Consider the following 19,454-nt stretch of genomic DNA (forward strand, 5'->3'; position numbering starts at 1 on the left):
TTCTAAGCGTAGAATCTGACATTCAGGATCATTCAGAATACATACGAGTGAGTCACTCGAATGACGGCAGCCATGTTGCGCCTCCGTCTTTAAAATACATTAGCCAAAGAGGGACATACCTCCGCATTTCGCCCTCTGACACTCAGTGGCACCGTGACGAATGCCAGGGGGAGATTACTCGCCAGGGAAGCGAAAAAGAGAATTAAAACGACAAAGTGACAGGCAAAGCAACAAGACCAAAGTTAATATTGGAGTGGCTAGAACAGCTGCATGTAAACGATGGAGATACTAAGAGATCATTTCGTGGTTAGGGTTAGGAAGGAAGGGCTAGAAAGTAATATTCAGTTGGTTGTCAGATACAATTGGGAACTATTTCTCAGAAGGCAAAGCACTGCTACTCTCTGCTCGGGGCTTCTCAGGTGCTGCGAGCATATCACTCCGCTCAAATAGCAGAAGTAGCAGTGCTTCGCCTTCTGAGAATATAGTTCCCAGTTTGTATACGGTTAGAAGATGGCTGTGTCTCATGTGACCTTGTTATTTGTACACGCTGTGACTATACAAATAACAACATGTAAATAGGAACATGTTGGCGTTATTTTGTCACTCATTGGGAGCAGTAGGCTAGATGGAGACGGTTACCTCCAAGATCTGTGCTAAGCTAGGCTAACGGTGGGTGAGTCAGACAGAGTTAAGACACGCACGGAGATGAGAAGGGATTGTACGGACTTATCTAACTCTGGGGGATACGGGGAATAAGACAAAGTCCCAATAAGTCGGCGTGTTCCTTTAAAGTGTTCTCAGTTTTCTGCAGCTTTCAGTATTCTGCTAAAATACAACAAACTGCTTGTTGAATTTAAAACAAATGAAAGGAAATCATCTCCAACGTTCTTTTAGTCATAAAAGGCAGCACTTAAAAAAAAAGAATGACAGTTACATTTTAAAGTGCAGTTTTCTGCTGATATTGTCTTATCAGAGTATTTTTTGCGATATGTTGCAGCCTTTTGCCATGCATTCATTGCGCCAGTTTAAATCGCCATAACGGTAGAAAAATGATATATTGTGCAGCACTAGTCAACAGTTTAGATTCTGGGAATATCTTAACCACATTACCGCGCTGTATTATTCCTGGAATATTTATAGAGACATTAAAATAAAAACGCATCAGTCGTCCTCAGAGGGATTTCATTTTAATTAGCTGGTATTGTTACAGAAAATTATCTCCCAGCTCTGCAGGGGTTGTACCAGACTCCTTGATGTATTGACGATTTGTTCTGGCCGTTTAGTAGTTTGGCGCAGCTCTGCAGAGCCAGCCAGCAGCCAAGCAAAGTCAAGACATCTAAAAACCCTTTTTGTTCTTGGATTTATTCTGTGAATGTTGCCAAGTGGTTAAGTGCCTGTCAAAACAGCCCTAACATCTTGATAACATCTCTGTCTTTCCCAATGTATCACACGTGTTCTTCTGTTTTTTCTTCTCTTCCCTCCACCGACTCTTTCTGACCAACACGGGGAATCCTGCAGCCTTGAAGGTAAGAGTGCTTCACGCTCCGCTGACTGGGAAACAAAGACTCATGTCATATCTGTAGATAAGCACCAGCTGTCAAACTAAATCTGATGTGGTTTTGGTGCAGAACAAGAAGCCACACAAATAAAGTGCACATATAAAAAAAAATATCACTTTTTCTGGGATTCGGGGAGTTATTTTGTGTCTCTGGTGTTTCCACACGCAAACAAACTTGGAAAAAAAAATCATCCATGCTGTTTAGAGTGAGATACGGTTTCTGAATGTGTCCTGCCTTCAGTCTCCGGGTGAGCTGGTCAAAATCTGCACGGCTTTCTACGTCACTAACCGAGACGAGGGGCCTAGGGGGCTAACCGTTAGCATGCTAGCTCGTTCTGAATGGCAAAACACTGCTACAACACACACTAGTTCACCCTAATCTAAAAAATAACTTGTACAGAACTACTTCCATGTCCCTGTTCTGCAGGTATTCCACACAAAGTTGGAAGTGCGCCCTCGTTTAGAAGAAGTCTCCCGGCTAATCCTGCCTTGTACTACTGAAGTTGGAGAAACAGCTAGCTAGCTCATGTAGTCCTTACCTAGCTACTGAGCATGTGGTCTTACCTAGCTACTGAGCATGTGATCTTACCTAGCTACTGAGCATGTGATCTTACCTAGCTACTGAGCATGTGATCTTACCTAGCTACTGAGCATGTGATCTTACCTAGCTACTGAGCATGTGCGACCGCCAACAAAGATGTTACAGCAGTGAGAGGTCTCACTCTGTAGCTAAAACAGAGACCTGAACACAGGGTGAAAAGAGGAGCTGCAGCAATGTGCAGTACAACAAAAATATGGTGTTTCTTTGAAAACTAAGCCATGTAAACCTATTCTGATACAACCTCAAAATACAATTATGAACCTGAAAATGAGCAGAATATGAGCACTTTAAACCACGACTTTAATACGGATAATATGAACTTTATAGTCTAGACCAGATATCTTCAACAGGGGGTCCGGGACCCCCAAGGGGGTCCTCAGAGTCACTGCAAGGGGGCCTCCAAATTATTGTTAATTTCTGAAACTTTTTTCAAATTCAAATTATTTAACATGAATATAACATTATTAGCAAATATAAATCCCCACTGATGATAGGCTTACTAGCCTATGGGTAAGGTAGTCACTAAGGTAGCCAGCCACAGATACAGTTCATCCTAAGGAATCACTGTGCCATATGTATGTACAAAATTATTGCCTACATCCTCAGTTGAACAGGTCATGTGATTCTACTCCTTAATATAACGGCCTATGTCAAGCGTGTGACTTAGGCCGTTCAGTTTTTTGTGTTTTCTGAAAAACCTGAAAAAATGACATAGGCCATTATTTTAGGAAGGTGACAATATGCAACTTAATTTTGTACAATATTGGTAGTAGGGGGTCCCTGCTCCATCTCTCCTTCAGTTAAGGGATCCTATAAATATGTTATTTTCTCTGTCCGACTAAAAATACCAAATACCAAAAGTGATCAAAAATGTATTTATACGGTGTGTGGGTACGCAATCTGTGCTGCCTGCACGATCCAACATGTGCAAGATGTTCGCGCATATGCAGATGATAATCCCGTTTTACGATGATTTTCGACACTGCACGATCTGTTCCAAATAGCAATGAATCGCAAAGGGGAGTGTGGAGGAAACGGAAGGTTTGCAGTGACAGAAAGACTCAAAACTTCATTCCACATGTAACCTAAATGGTGTATGTTCATGTAACATGTAACAACTCCTTTATTATTTGGGATTGGCAACCACGTAAACACCTCGTAATGCATAGCGTAAGCTACACTTAAAAACATCACAACATCCCCACACTACATGTCACAAAAATAACAATATGGCCACGGCGTAGTACACGGACGTCCATATTTTAGTTAGTTTTGGATCAGTGACAATAAGTACTTAATTTAAATATCTGACCCGCCGTTAACTGCATAATGAATAACATAAAATGTAGCCTACAAAAATATGCCGCCAGTTGTGCCAGCTGTTTCAACGCATGCGTGATACAAATAATGTAGTGTAGGGAAACAGTCACGTTTTCTACTACGTATTTATGCGCATATCAGATCGTGCAGGCAGCACAGATCACGTACTGACAAGGTGATAGAAACTAACATGTGACACTTGTTGTCAGTCTCGGCTAGGAAGTGAACCAAAAAGCATTTTCCATCCTGCAATTTCTGGTGGTCTGTGTGACATCATCTCTCTCTCTCCTTCCCTCGCTGTCTGTCAGCTGCTCAAATTGTTCGCCTTCTTCTGAAATATTACAAACACTATCACTAACCTAGAACCAGAAAACCCAAAACGTTGTGAATTTGGCGTTGCTCCGTTATTTCTGAGAGCAGAAGTGTCGGCGAATTTCACTCAGATATTCTGTCTAATAAACCTGCGACCGTTTCCACCGTGTGACATTTGTTTACAGTGTTTGGTGCGTGTGACAAAGTGCAGTCTGAACGCAAACCCAATCAAATTGAAAATGTAGCAGTGTTGGGGCGCCCTGGTAGCTCACCTGGTAGAGCGTGCACCCCATGTACCAAGGCTCAGTCCGTACCGCAGTGGCCCAGTGTTTGATTCCGACCTGCGGCCCTTTGCTGCATGTCTTACCCATCTCTCTCCCGCGCGCTGTGCATAAGCCTAGGAACATTTTACTAATTTGCTGTTAAAATAACAATGAAATGCTACGTTATTGACTTTAGACCAGGTTTTTGTCAGCTGCTCAAATTGTTCGCCTTCTTCTGAAATATTACAAACACTATCACTAACCTAGAACCAGAAAACCCAAAACGTTGTGAATTTGGCGTTGCTCCGTTATTTCTGAGAGCAGAAGTGTCGGCGAATTTCACTCAGATATTCTGTCTAATAAACCTGCGACCGTTTCCACCGTGTGACATTTGTTTACAGTGTTTGGTGCGTGTGACAAAGTGCAGTCTGAACGCAAACCCAATCAAATTGAAAATGTAGCAGTGTTGGGGCGCCCTGGTAGCTCACCTGGTAGAGCGTGCACCCCATGTACCAAGGCTCAGTCCGTACCGCAGTGGCCCAGTGTTTGATTCCGACCTGCGGCCCTTTGCTGCATGTCTTACCCATCTCTCTCCCGCGCGCTGTGCATAAGCCTAGGAACATTTTACTAATTTGCTGTTAAAATAACAATGAAATGCTACGTTATTGACTTTAGACCAGGTTTTTGTCAGCTGCTCAAATTGTTCGCCTTCTTCTGAAATATTACAAACACTATCACTAACCTAGAACCAGAAAACCCAAAACGTTGTGAATTTGGCGTTGCTCCGTTATTTCTGAGAGCAGAAGTGTCGGCGAATTTCACTCAGATATTCTGTCTAATAAACCTGCGACCGTTTCCACCGTGTGACATTTGTTTACAGTGTTTGGTGCGTGTGACAAAGTGCAGTCTGAACGCAAACCCAATCAAATTGAAAATGTAGCAGTGTTGGGGCGCCCTGGTAGCTCACCTGGTAGAGCGTGCACCCCATGTACCAAGGCTCAGTCCGTACCGCAGTGGCCCAGTGTTTGATTCCGACCTGCGGCCCTTTGCTGCATGTCTTACCCATCTCTCTCCCGCGCGCTGTGCATAAGCCTAGGAACATTTTACTAATTTGCTGTTAAAATAACAATGAAATGCTACGTTATTGACTTTAGACCAGGTTTTTGTTGGTCAATAGTGCGATCACTTCCCCGCTGCCTCAAGATAGTAATACGTCCAGAATGCACCTGAACACACCTCCCTGTAAGGCCAGCACGCCCAGAATGCACCTGAACACACCTCCCTGTAAGACCAGCCGCCCAGAATGCACCTGAACACACCTCCCTGTAAGACCAGCACGCCCAGAATGCACCTGAACACACCTCCATGTAAGACCAGCACACCCAGAATGCACCTGAACACACCTCCCTGTAAGACCAGCACGCCCAGAATGCACCTGAACACACCTCCCTGTAAGACACAACTGCACAGATGGGCGCAGGTGCATTAATTTTTGCTATTTAAACGACGCAGGCGCTGGATGGGAAACTGACAACTGCATCGGTCTTAAACTAGCAAAGACACTTGCGTCGGGCTTTGCGTCGCACTGCACCGGGTGCTAGATAGGACCATTAGTCTTTTCAATTATTGTTAAAATCTAGTGATACAGCATGAGCTCAAAGGGACTGGATTGGATATGATGTCACAAACATCAGTCAGCAAGGTGAAAACATGACCTTCGTTTCATGTAGACTGTGTGGCCTGATGTGTTGTTGTTTTTTTGCAGCAGGCGGGAAGCGAGGGCGAGCTGTGTCAAGCAGACAGTCTGGGCTCGGCGGGCAGCAGCAGCACGCTCGCGTCCTCCGTCATCGAGGTGGAGGCCGAGAGGACCGAACCCAGTCTGATGCCACAGCTGCAACCAAACCGAGAGGAAGAGGTAATTTAGTCTGAGTGACGGGATGTGACTTGATGTAAGATCACATTAAGTTTAACTATTGGACGGGATTTGAGTTGATTGGATTGGATTGAATTTTTTCCCCTTAGGTGTCAGCATCAAATAAGTCTGGCGTACAGATATATGTTTGAACAGTGGACTCTAAACTGTATCGAAGAAATTGTTAAAATTAGTAAACTTATTTTACTTAAAGGTCCAATATGTGGGAATTTCTCCCATCTAGTGTTGAGACCACGCAGTTCAAAGTACGTAATACAGCTACGGTAGCCTTCACGCTTCAAAAAGCCAAGATACCCATTAGCAGCAACTGTGAGTTTATCATGTGACAGCGAAAACGCGAAAGTCGGAGCAGTATATCCTGTATGTCCCTTACCGGCTAACGTATTTCTAGATGGAGCATGAATACGGAGCGTCTACCCCAGTTCATGCAAATGCAAATGTAAAATGTCAAGCCAAAAGGAATACTTGGAATTGATGGTGGTGGTAAATATTCATGAAAAAGGACAAGTTTGTGAACGGGCAACACAGATTTTGATAATGAACAACTAAACACGTTACACACTGGGACTTTAATCAATGCAGACTATGTAGAGGGCGCTGCCACTAGAAATGTAAATGTAGGTCATAATTGCTGCTTGTACGAATGACGTCTGGAAGCATTGTTTTTCAGACTCGATGGGACATACTATGTTTACAATGTATATATATATCCAGTACATATAGACTTCTACTTGTTTTATAGTAATAGTATGTCCTATTGAGTCTGTCCTCCCCCCAAAAAAAACAGTGTGAAATGTTAAACTTCAATATTCCGCACGTTGATAGCTGTGTTGTAATTTTGACTGAACATTAGGCACTAAATCACATTCAGTCTCCTTGTAAACTTATACTATGTATATACTGTTTATATATATATATAGACGTCTACTTGTTTAAAACTTATAGTATGTCCTATTGTGTCTGTCCTCCCACCCAAAAAAATTTTTGTTCAAGCATCAATTACGACCTACAGTATATTTAAGTTTCTAGCGGCGGCTCCCTCTAATGGCGGCAGTAGTTCTGACGGGAGCAAAGCAGGAAGTAAGGTGAGGAAGTATAAGAGTGCCAAATGTCCTGGTAAGGAGGCAGGTTGGGGGGGTCAAACAAACAGGACTTTCACCCAGGAGACCGGGGTTCATGTCCTGTTTGAAAAGAAAAGGACACAGAGAGTTTTTTTTATTTTACGAACGTCACTTGCGTTACCTTCAGGAAGTGAAGTAACGTCTGATTTTAACCCAAACCACCATCTATATTCTAAACGTAAAGTGCTCATATTATATTTTCAGGTTCATAATTGTATTTAGAGGTTGTACCAGAATAGGTTTACATGGTTTAATTTTTAAAAAACAGCATATTCTTGTTGTACTGCACATTGCTGCAGCTCCTCTTTTCACCCTGTGTTCAGGTCTCTGTTTTAGCTACAGAGTGAGACCTCTCACTGCTGTAACATCTTTGTTGGGAGTCGCACATGCTCAGTAGCTAGGTAAGGACTACTAGCCAGTCAGAAGCAGAGTATGAGGGCGTGCCCTGACAGTACCTAGGTAAGGACTACTAGCCAGTCAGAAGCAGAGTATGAGGGCGTGCCCTGACAGTACCTAGGTAAGGACTACTAGCCAGTCAGAAGCAGAGTATGAGGGCGTGCCCTGACAGTATCTAGGTAAGGACTACTAGCCAGTCAGAAGCAGAGTATGAGGGCGTGTCCTGACAGTACCTAGGTAAGGACTACTAGCCAGTCAGAAGCAGAGTATGAGGGCGTGCCACGCTAGCAGCTAGGCGAGCATTATACCGTGTGTTACAAAGTGACCACGTTTGTCTCTGAAGTAAAGGCTGGACTACAACAGAGCTGTTTGGAGCAGTTTGTGAACAGTGTTTTCTGTTGGAGATGGTAAGCCAAACAGCATAATATGAGCACTTTAACTAAGTAGTTTTGGTGTCTAAACCTAACCAGACTGCGACCGTTTCACAACGTTAACGATGCGTTTAAAACCACCAACTGTTGCGTTCTCTGGTTTAGATCTGAGATAGTATTTTCTACCACCGCTAGATCCTATTGTAACCAAATGTATTCTTTTCTATTGTGTTTGAATGAGGAGGACGAGGATGCAGAGGAGTTGACCCCCCTCAGCCCTCTTCCCACGCTGTCCATCACCGAAGAGATCCTGGAGTTCATCAACCAGAGCAGAGCCAGGGAGGGACTCACCGCCATACACACCGGCCCCACGGTTTGAATGCACTATAACGCAACTCTATTTGTAGCATTAAAGAATCAACTCTTCTTGAATATGCCATCAACCAGATTTGCAATAGGACTCAATTTAAAACCTGATTCACAAATACTGTGACTTACTAATACTAGCCTGACTTATTAATACTAGCCTGACTTACCGGCTGTAGACTGTTGAGATAAAGCCAAGTGGGTAAGCTAGCATCCAGAAAGCGTACCTCCTACGGGGAGATTGTCGGCTAACAAGCCATCACCTTCCGTTAGCATCCCATTGACTGCCATTCATTTTGACTTCGAATAACTTTACATCTGAAGCGTTTAAAGAGTCTATTTGTCCATTGTTTATTTCTAAAGAAAAACAACAATGTATAAAAGGCTCCATTACCTTGTATCTCACGTTATGGATCCATAGTAGACGTTTTTGTAAAAATAGGTTGTGTCATAACCACGCAACTTACTGTCGCTCAGTAGAGGAATTACCGTATAGTACAGGAGAAGCTCGCAGGCAGTTTGGACTTACATTAGCTGTTTAAGTTTAATTACTAATGTTAACTAGCATTTTAGTTAGCAATAATTAGCCTGTGCCTATGTTATCTCCTTACATATACCTACGCTCTCCGTCTCTGCAAGATTGGGAATGATTTAGATTTCTCTTGGCACAGCAACCAAAAGACTTACAACTTTCAGACAGGTTGCTCACGTCACATCTACATCAAGCTGAGTTGGAGGCTGTGCAGTAACGCTAAGCCATCACTGGAAAAGTGACTTCACTGGTCTCCGTCGAAGTATATGGCGTCACTGTGTCCATTTATTTTATTGTCTATGGATAAAGCCTGCCATTGGCAACCATTTTAGACGGTACGCTCCTCCCCTTCCGCTATCACTGCTAGCTATTTTGCTGCATTCGGGGCTTGGCGCCACCCTAGACAATTATGATTGGTTTCAAGAAATACAAACAAGCCAAAACATGTTTTCCCCTATCCCAGAATTTTAACTCTTGCAGGCAGACCTATCCCCAGAAAAAAAAAAAAACTGAAAAGGTTTACTGCCAGAATAAGTACACTTATGTGGAACTTGCCTTGGTGAAAGGTGCACACATAAACAAGCAAACATACATATTAAACATGAACCCAACTGTCCCGTACTTCTTTACGTAAACCCAACTGTCCCATTCTTCTTTACCTAAACCCAACTGTCCCATTCTTCTTTACCTAAACCCAACTGTCCCGTTCTTCTTTACCTAAACCCAACCGTCCTGTTCTTTACCTAAACCCGACTGTCCCGTTCTTTACCTAAATCCAACTGTCCCATTCTTCTTTTCCTAAACCCAACTGTCCCGTTCTTCTTTATCTAAACCCAACCGTCCCGTTCTTTACCTAAACCCAACTGTCCTGTTCTTCTTTACCTAAACCCAACTGTCCCGTTCTTCTTTTCCTAAATCCAACTGTCCCGTTCTTTACCTAAACCCAACTGTCCTGTTCTTCTTTACCTAAACCCAACTGTCCCGTTCTTTACCTAAACCCAACTGTCCCGTTCTTTACCTAAACCCAACTGTCGCGTTCTTTTTCTAAACCCAACTGTCCCGTTCTTCTTTACCTAAACCCAACCGTCCCGGTCTTCTTTACCTAAATCCAACCGTCCCGGTCTTCTTTACCTAAACCCAACCGTCGCGTTCATCTTTACCTAAACCCAACCGTCCAGTTCTTCTTTTCCTAAACCCAACTGTCCCGTTCTTCTTTACCTAAACCCAACCGTCTCATTCTTTACCTAAACCCAACTGTCCCGTTCTTCTTTACCTAAACCCAACCGTCCCATTCTTTACCTAAACCCAACTGTCCCGTTCTTCTTTTCCTAAACCCAACCGTCCCATTCTTTACCTAAACCCAACTGTCCCGTTCTTCTTTACCTAAACCCAACCGTCCCATTCTTTACCTAAACCCAACTGTCCCGTTCTTCTTTTCCTAAACCCAACTGTCCCGTTCTTTTTTTCCTAAACACAACCGTCCCGTTCTTCTATACCTAAACCCAATCGTCCCGTTCTTCTTTATCTAAAGCCAGCTGTCCCGTTCTTCTTTACCTAAACCCAACTGTCCCGTTCTTCTTTACCTAAACGCAAATGTCCCGTTCTTCTTTACCTAAACCCAACTGTCCCGTTGTTCTTTTCCTAGACCCAACTGTCCCGTTCTTCTTTTCCTAAACCCAACTGTCCCGTTTTTTTTAACCTAAACCCAACTCTCCCGTTCTTCTTTTCCTAAACCCAACTGTTCCGTTCTTCTTTACCTAAACCCAACTGTCCCATTCTTCTTTACCTAAACCCAACCGTCCCGTTCTTCTTTACCTAAACCCAACCGTCCCGTTCTTCTTTTCCTAAACCCAACCGTCCCATTCTTTACCTGAACCCAACTGTCCCGTTCTTCTTTACCTAAACCCAACCGTCCCATTCTTTACCTAAACCCAACTGTCCCGTTCTTCTTTTCCTAAACCCAACTGTCCCGTTCTTCTTTACCTAAACCCAACCATCCCGTTCTTCTTTATCTAAACCCAACTGTCCCGTTCTTCTTTACCTAAACCCAAATGTCCCGTTCTTCTTTTCCTAAACCCAACCGTCCCATTCTTTACCTAAACCCAACTGTCCCGTTCTTCTTTTCCTAAACCCAACCGTCCCGTTCTTCTTTACCTAATCCCAACCGTGGATGTTGTCCCGTGTGTCATGGAAACGTAAGCCCACCCACGTCACGACCTTTTCCTTAACTTAAGGGGCCGTGTTCATTTCACAGAATTCTTCCGTGGGCCCATCACAGATTTTTTTGCGATTCCATGAAACTGCCACAGATTTTGAGTTAAGGGTCCGTGTTCATTTCATGGAATTCTGTGAGATCAGGTTGTATTTTTGGGTAATTTGGTTGAAAGAAACCCAAATTTCTGATAGTTTGAAAAACGGATGAAATTTGACCCGAGGACAACAGGAGTGTTAAAATGAACTGAGTGAACCTCTTTGTTGTCTCTGACACACTCCTGTCTGCTGTTTATGTTGATGTATAAATGTTTTTTTTTTGGTCTGCAGACTAAATGGAATTTCCCTTTGGGATAAATTAAGTTGTTTGAAGTTTAACTTGAAAAGCACAAACTGTTTACTCTCACATGCTGTTGTGTAATTTAAACATTTAAATGTAAAAGCTATCTACAAAATTAACAAACATACAATGTTGCTGTTAGAGGTTCATCAGTAATTGGACAACATTTGTCCTGAAATGGCATAAAGTCATTCATTTTGGAGTTTGTTATCTGTCACATTAGTCTGGCTATCAGCACCACCATTTGTGGAGCCTGGGCTGTCTACAGCAGGGGTCACTAACCTTTTTGAAACTAAGAGCTACTTCATGGGTACTGAGTCATACGAAGGGCTACCAGTTTGATACACTCTTCTGAAATAACAAATTTGCTCAGTTTGCCTTTAGTTATATATGATTATTAATGATTAATGATACTCATCTATGTGAAGACACTGATCACGTTAATGATTTCTCACAATAATTATCAACAATGACTTAAGGTGGGAAACAGATAATGTCAATATTCAATTTTCATTTTTAGAACAGGCCTGAGGGCTACTCATGTGGTCCTTGGGGGCTACCTGGTGCCCGCGGGCACCGTGTTGGTGACCCCTGGTCTACAGAGACCGTGTTTTTTTTACAGTGTGTTCAGGGGACAGGCAGCTAGCAGATAGTGAGATGTTTGCTGTATGTGACAAAAAAATATTGTAGCCAAAAAAACTCATGATATCGCTTAGAGAACCTTTAAGTGAAAAGCTGTTAGCTGGTAATATTTCTTAGAGCTGCAAAGATTAATCGATTGTCAACTATTTCATTAATCGCCAACTATTTTGATCGGTTTAAGTAATTTTTTATTGAAAAAAGTCAAAAATCTCTGATTCCAGCTTCTTATATGTTTCTTCTCTCCTCTGTGACAGTAAACTGAATATCTTTGAGTTGTGGACAAAACAAGACGTTTGAGGACGTCATCTTGGGCTTTTTGGGAAACACTGATCCACATTTTTCACCATTTTCTGACATTTTAGAGACCAAACAACTCATCCATTCATCCAGAAACTAATCCACACATTAATCAACGATGAAAAAAAATTGCTAGTTGCAGCCCTTTAGTTATGTACCTGATAATAGTACTTCTGGAAAGTTCAGAGGCCATGAATTGGCCAGTAATTATCGAGTTGGACAGACCGAACAGATCGACCAACATCTTTTGACTAACAAACAAATCCCATTTACTGTATTCTGTATTTTCTTGTTCTGGTGCTGGCTAGCTGACCGAACTAATGAAATCAAAGATGGATTTTGACTTACTGGAGTTTATAATAGAGTAATTTTCTAAACACTGTTATCTTACTTGTCTTTCAGGAGCAGGCCCTGGATGAGCCTAAAGAGGGTCAGCCTCCATCTAACCAGACCAACTTCACCTCCCCATTGCCACCAGTCTCTTGCCCCTCCAATCCACAACTAATACCCACAATGCAGCAGGAGCAGGAAAGAGCAGAGTTGGAGAAGGACAGCAAGCTTCAAGGCCAGACTGGCGCCTCTGGAGAGGAAAACGATCTTGAAAATGAAGTCCAAGAACTTCCAGATGCATCAAGTGAAGTGGAAAAGGGTGTGGAGGAAGATGGAGGGTCTCATGAAGTGTTAGAAAAAGAGAAAGAAGAGGAGAAAACAGGGGATAAAGGAGAAGGAGAGAGCATCATCCCTGGTGCAACATCAGATCTGCGTCCCTCAATCTCAGAGGAGGAAGAAAGAGAGAACAGCAGCAGTTGTCTTTCACAAAGGGAAGAGGTGAACCCTGAGGCCACAACTTCCTCCCCCTCCCCAAATCCAGAGCTCCCTCATCACCCCATCCCGAGATACAAGCCACCCACGAGAGGCTCCCACCTCACCAAGCGTGACAAGAAGATCATCGAAAAGATCAGGAGTTACTATGAGGCAGCAGCCGAGGCCGAAGAGAATGAGGCAGAGGAGGAAGGTGAACAGGGAGAAGGAGTGGCATCAAGAAGGAGAAACAGTTTCTCACAAATCCCATCTGGCTTGGTGAAGGAGTCGGTATCCCGCTTTGATGTGAATGGACCCCAGGGGGGGCCAGAGAGTGGGCAATCCAATTATGAAACAACTGAAACTTTTGATCAGGAGACTGATCAAGAAACAGAGCCATATTCCCCCACTGGTCCCATCTCTTCCCCAACTCTACCCTCAGCAGATGCAGAGAATGATGGACGGGCAGATGAACCAATCAGCTCCTTGGATTTTGATGTAGAGGACCCAACCTCACCAACCTCTAGCGTGATACCGGACAAAGAGACCCCAAACAAAGTGGGCCTGAATCTAGAGTCAAACCCAAACAGGGCTGTTGGACAAGAGGCTGAGATACAGGACATGAATGGAAAAGTCTGCAAAGAACTATCGGAGGAAAAGCAAGAGGTGGAGACAAGAGTTGTGGCTTCTGAGGAGAACGATGGAAATGCACCGCAAGGAGAAGGACCATCTGTTACAAAACAGTCCAAGTGCGGAGATGAAATTATCAAAACCAGTGCTGGAAATCAAGCTGTTATGAATAGGCATCAACCTAACCCAGCAGAACCAAATGGAAGCCATAAGGAACCTCCTACACCTCTGGCACCTACAGAACAATGTAAAAAAACTGAGACCAAAACTGATTCCACTTGGACCAGAACCAAACACAGAGACCTAGCCAGGACCAGTGGGAACCTTGAGGGTCTTCCCAGTCAGATAAAAGTTGGTCGATGGTCCCGCCACTCCAGGATTGTCACCGCTAACCGGGTCTTGTTTGAGGGCATGGGATCAGATGTAGCCGGCATTGGGTTATTTGAGGCTACCCCTGTAGTAGACCCCATGCTGATGGAAAACTCAGACCGTATTCTGAGCAAGGTCCAAACATTGGCCCGGATGTACAGTGCCAAAGCCAGCACCATGAAGGTCCCACTGCATCAGAAACGGGCCAGCGCTGTATGGAACCAAACATGGGACTACAGTAGACTGTCTGGACACTCAAGTCAGACCCAAACTGAAAGCCAGGCACAGGTTCAATCTCTGACGCAATTACACACCCCAACTAAGTACCAGCAGCAAAAACAATACCACATGGAAGTCAATCAATCACATACCCACTCCAAGTCCAAATATGGAACCAAAACTCACTCCGAGACCAAGGTTCAGAGCCAAACTGTAACACAAACAAGGCAGCAATCGCAGATCCAAACTAAAACTCAGAACCAAACCAGGACTTATAGCCAATACCAGACCCAAACCATGAGCCGGGAGGACCAAACCACCCAGGAGAAGAGGATGATAAAGAGAGCAGAAAGCCGGACAAATGGTAAGTTTGCCTTTAACGCTTCACGACTGTGGGCATCATTTAGATATAAGATGTCATCCCTTCATTTCTGTTTAAAAATCTAGGCTAAAGACACATTTTTACTCCCTGGCCTTTTTTAACATACTAATCTCTCATTCTGTTATCATCATTATCTATAATTCTGTATTTGTAAATTGCTGCTTGTTGTTGTCGTTGGGATGTTCTTTTTGTGTTTTCTTTCTACTTTTCTTTTTACATTTCAATGTTATTTTATACAGCACCTTTGTACAGCACTTTGGTCCACTGCTATTTTAGTGATTTATACGCAAACCTGTTTCTTGCAGATTCAGATTGTCACGTTACTGAGAGTACAGCTGCCATGTTAGTCGTGCTGCCAGTGGAGGAATATGGTACACGTACATAGCAGAGCTTGCAAACTGTGGCTTTTTTTGTCAACAACGCGAACGTTGTCAACATAACTCACTGGAAATCCAAAATACTTGCATCTGCAGTTGCCATGCTATCTTTTGACTGGCTGTAGCTAAGTTAAAGGAGATTGACTTGCAGCACTTCAACACGTGTGTTTTTTTCCACTTGGCAAGCCGACCGGACGTGACATGGGGTCGTGGCAGCATCGACTCCAATTTTTAAATCAAAGTTTGAGATTGTGACTAAATTTCGGTCGATTTCGAATTAAAATCATAATCGTGACACACTTACTTACTAAGTCCTATTTACTTTAACTTCTTCTACGGTACAATGCCTGAGGTTTCATAGTTCAGTAGTTTGGCTCTGAGGATAATTCCACGCTGCCATCAATAACTCATTCCTTTATGGTTAATTTTCATTCACTACTTAGGTATTTGTTCTTTGTTGTTCTCCTCTAGATTTCCAGGAGGAAGCGCTGACACCCGTTGAGCCTCTGCTGTTTGGACATGTGTTTGTCAAGGAGCAGCTGGCCCCGGCCTGTCCCCACCAGACAAATGGTTTCACCCTCTCCAGGCCCAGAGACTTCATCTCCGCTTTGACTAAGGAAAGAGACTCCATTGTGGGCTGTATATCAAGTGACAACAACCAGTCTTCCACCAGGCCAGGGGAAAGTCTACCAACTTCGCCAAGAGATCTGTCATCCAGTCAGGCTCAGGCAAACAACTACAACCCCGGGTACACCTCCACTGACATGTCCACGGCTTCTACAGCATTAGGGCATCACCACAGAACACAACCTGAAGAGCCGAGCTCTAGTTTGTGCTTCTCTTCCAGTAACAGCCCGTTGACGTCAGCCATGAACTCAGATTGTAGAGTCACCGGGTTCAGGGACTACTGCTCTAACTGGGAGGTCCATTCAAAAACTGAAGAGAGGGAGAAAAGAGAGGGGTGAGTGATAAATTATGCTAAGTGTAGTGGCTCGTGAAGGTGCCATGACCTTTTGATAACTGTAACTAATGCATATGTGCAAGTACATTTTTCAAAAGTATGGTCTTCTATTCAATGCCCGTAAAAAGGTGAACATTTGCAGAGCCGTGACATTTCCTGTTTACATTTATTAAACAAAAGGTAAGGGTTAGGGCCTTAACCCGTGTGTTGACTTTGGGTCAGATTGACCCGTTTTATATCAGAAAATATGGGACATAGAAATAAGCGCTTAAAATGTGTAGAAGAAAAATTTAACAATTTAAGACGTTGGAAAAAGCAAAAACAAACTGTGAAAAAAAGACTTGTTAAAACATGTTAAACATGTTAAACACTAAACGACATTGTTTCTTTCAAAGGATATAAAGATTTAACAAGAGGTGTGTTTGAAAGTGTATTTTCTCCTTTGACAGGTCTCTCAGTGAGTCACACCAGTTGTGTTGTCCCAACTAAGCTCCCCTAATTAGGGGTCCAAGCCCGAGTCTGTAAGAACGGGCAATAGCAAAGCTATGCCGTTCATACAGCAGGGCTGTAGAACCCTATTGTTTTTCTACTGATTTTTCTTCTTCTTCTTCTTCTTCATTGTTATTATTCTTCTCCGCCTAAAACTTTTGAAAAAAAGATTTTGACCTGAGGAACAAAGCGTGCAGAAAGAAGAGTAAGGGGTCAACAAGTCTGCGATATATGTAGGCGTCTGTCCATGTAGTGCTCTAAAAGTTAAAACTAAAATTTTATAATCAATTCTGTATTTTACTGGAAGCCAGTGGAGAGTAAATAAAATCAGCTGCATTTTGCACCAATTGAAGACGGCTCAGAGAAAATGTATTAAAACAAGTAAAAAGAGAATTACAGTAATCTAACCGTGAAGAAATAAAAGCATGAATGATCATCTCCATGGTAACTTTGGGCAGTATTGTTCTCAATTTAGAGATATTTCTCTGAGGTGGGACAAGCTGAGTGCGATAGGGTGATAGACCTATTACTGAGCAAATGCACCACCAAACATACCTCTTCTAAAATCGTTACATCTTTCTATAAGATACAGTTTGTACTGATTTCAGCATTTCATACCGTTATCATTGATTATTAGCCTTCATGTGTATTGTGATTTTGTGTAATTTTCCAGTAGGAATCTTACCCATTGCCTCTTTTTAATCTTGACTTCTATTCTAAAGACATTGATTCTCCCGGTTGTCTGCAGGTCAGAGGAGCTGAGTGACCTGTGTGGCCCTGTTTATTCAGTCAGAGAAGAATCAACATCTATAAACATCATTATTCAGCCAGCACACTCTGAGCCAAATATCTCTGCTCACAGCATACCACAGTGGGAAATGTCCAAAGATGGAGATGAGCAGGGCAAATATGAGCAGGATATAGCAGCTGCCCAATGTATACAAGATAAATACGCACCAGAATACAAAATGTCCACAGGACACACTGACAACAAAGATGGGAGTGTTTGCTTGGTTTGCCCAGGACCCATGGATGGAGAGGCATCCCCAGGGGAGCTAGTTCTGATGGTAGCGACTACACAGAGTCAGGCTCCAACAGAGTACCACAAATCTACAAAGCCAGGACTTGGCGTAGATCAATCCCAGAGGGAAACACTTTACCTGGCGGAGGGAGGCGCCACCGCCCTGGGATCCTCCGGTGGGCCACAGAAAGATGAGCCCCCAAGCGTTCAGATGAAACTAAATGAGACAAAGTATGATTCTTCCTCACAAACCAGGATGATTCTTCAAGGTTCAGCCGTGGTCTTTACGGAAGAGACCCCTTATTTCAGATCCTCAGGAGAACTGGTTGCAACCCCAGACGATCACAAAGCAAGTGCACCAAGTCCATGGTCATCGGTTCAAAACACTGAATCCAATCCTACCCGACCACGCGTTCCTTCGGTGCAGTCGGCAGACTGTCTACCAACATTCACCAGCCAGAGGCCGCAGAACCTACCCACTGCTATGGGTAAACGGGCTCTGTCTAACACCAGGTATGTCCGTGGCAGATTAAAACACAATGGGCCCTATTTTAACAATCTAAGCGCACGGCGTGAAGTGCCTGGCGCAGGTGCGTTTAGGGCATGTCCAAATCCACTTTTGCTAGTTTAATGGCGGAAAAAAGGGTCCGTGCGCCGGGCGCATGGTTCTAAAGGGTTGTACTTAGTGTCTTCATTAATCAGAGGTGTGTTTTGGGCGTAACATGCAATCAACCAATCAGAGATCATCTCCCATTCCCTTTAAAAGCCAGGCGCGTTTGGACCTTGGAGCATTGCTGTTATGATGGAGGATTTGCACCGTAATATTTTTATTTGTAATCTTTTGCATGTGTGTGTGCTGCTGTGCGTCCCTGTGTGTGTAACAAGCATAGTGTGCACGCGCTGTGTATAAGCCTAGGCACATTTGACTAATTATGTCAAATGTGACATAATTAGTAATTCAAATATATTGAAATAACAATGAAATGCTGCGTTATTGACTTTAGACCAGGTTTTTGTTGGTCAATGGCGCGATCACTTCCCGCTGCCTCAAGATAGCAATACGCCCAGAATGCACCTGAACACACCTCCCTGTAAGACCAGCACGCCCATGGGCCACAGATGGGCGCAGGTGCATTTGCTATTTAAACGACGCAGGCGCTGGACGAGAAACTGACAACTGCGTCGGTCTTAAACTAGCAAAGACAGTTGCGTCTGGCTTTGCGCCGTGCTGCACGAGGTGCTAGATAGGGCCCAATGTGTTTTGAAAAAGTAGCTAATTGTTCATAGCCACTACACACAACAATGTCTTAACAGCTTTTTACTATCAAAGGACAGAAAGTAGATGTTCAACAACGGGGAATCTCCTCAGTCAATATGAACAACACATTCTCACTCCCATCACGTCAAAAAGCGACGCTTGGTCAGGAGCCTTTGGCAATCGCTACTGACGCATAAAGTCTCCTTTGACGTCTAGCCCTTTGGCGTCATATTTAGATATGCTTGCTCTGGACTCTTGGTGTCACTTTTTTGACGCTCTGGGTCGGGACGTACGTTTAACTGACACGCGGCACAAGAACGGGACAGTTAGGTTTAGGAAAAGATGGTGGGTTGGGTTACGAAATGTACGATTCAGCGACACGCGGAACAAGATCGGGACATGAAGCCCGGTCTCCTGGGGGAAAGTCCTGTGCTGTTTGACCCATCCACCCCCCACAACCTACCTCCCTATGCAGATTTTCTGTCTTTCATACTCCTCTCTACCGTTGTCGCTCTTCAAACATTAAGGGTGATTTTTGCATCGGTATCTGACGCTGCGAGCCACTGACCAAGCATCAGTATTTGACGATTTGGGAGCGAAAATGGGATCCTGAACCCAGACCTCAGTATAACCCTAAAAAGCAACCCTGTCCTGACGAAAGATTAACCCCAGCCCAGATATGTT

At 43.6% G+C, this 19,454-nt stretch overlaps 1 protein-coding gene across 1 annotated transcript in view; it reads left to right on the top strand.

Annotated features, from left to right (window-relative positions):
- plekhg2 (pleckstrin homology domain containing, family G (with RhoGef domain) member 2) overlaps positions 1 to 19,454 on the top strand; it is a 42,302-nt gene that overhangs the window by 16,753 nt on the left and 6,095 nt on the right. The window contains exons 7-12 of the mRNA XM_036001117.1: positions 1,519 to 1,526; positions 5,820 to 5,969; positions 8,120 to 8,248; positions 12,666 to 14,646; positions 15,513 to 16,002; positions 17,240 to 18,025. Of these exons, the coding sequence (XP_035857010.1) occupies positions 1,519 to 1,526; positions 5,820 to 5,969; positions 8,120 to 8,248; positions 12,666 to 14,646; positions 15,513 to 16,002; positions 17,240 to 18,025 (3,544 nt within the window). The remainder of the gene's footprint in view (positions 1 to 1,518; positions 1,527 to 5,819; positions 5,970 to 8,119; positions 8,249 to 12,665; positions 14,647 to 15,512; positions 16,003 to 17,239; positions 18,026 to 19,454) is intronic.

Source organism: Sander lucioperca, chromosome 5 (genome assembly GCF_008315115.2).
Source record: "Sander lucioperca isolate FBNREF2018 chromosome 5, SLUC_FBN_1.2, whole genome shotgun sequence".
NCBI lineage: Eukaryota > Metazoa > Chordata > Actinopteri > Perciformes > Percidae > Sander > Sander lucioperca.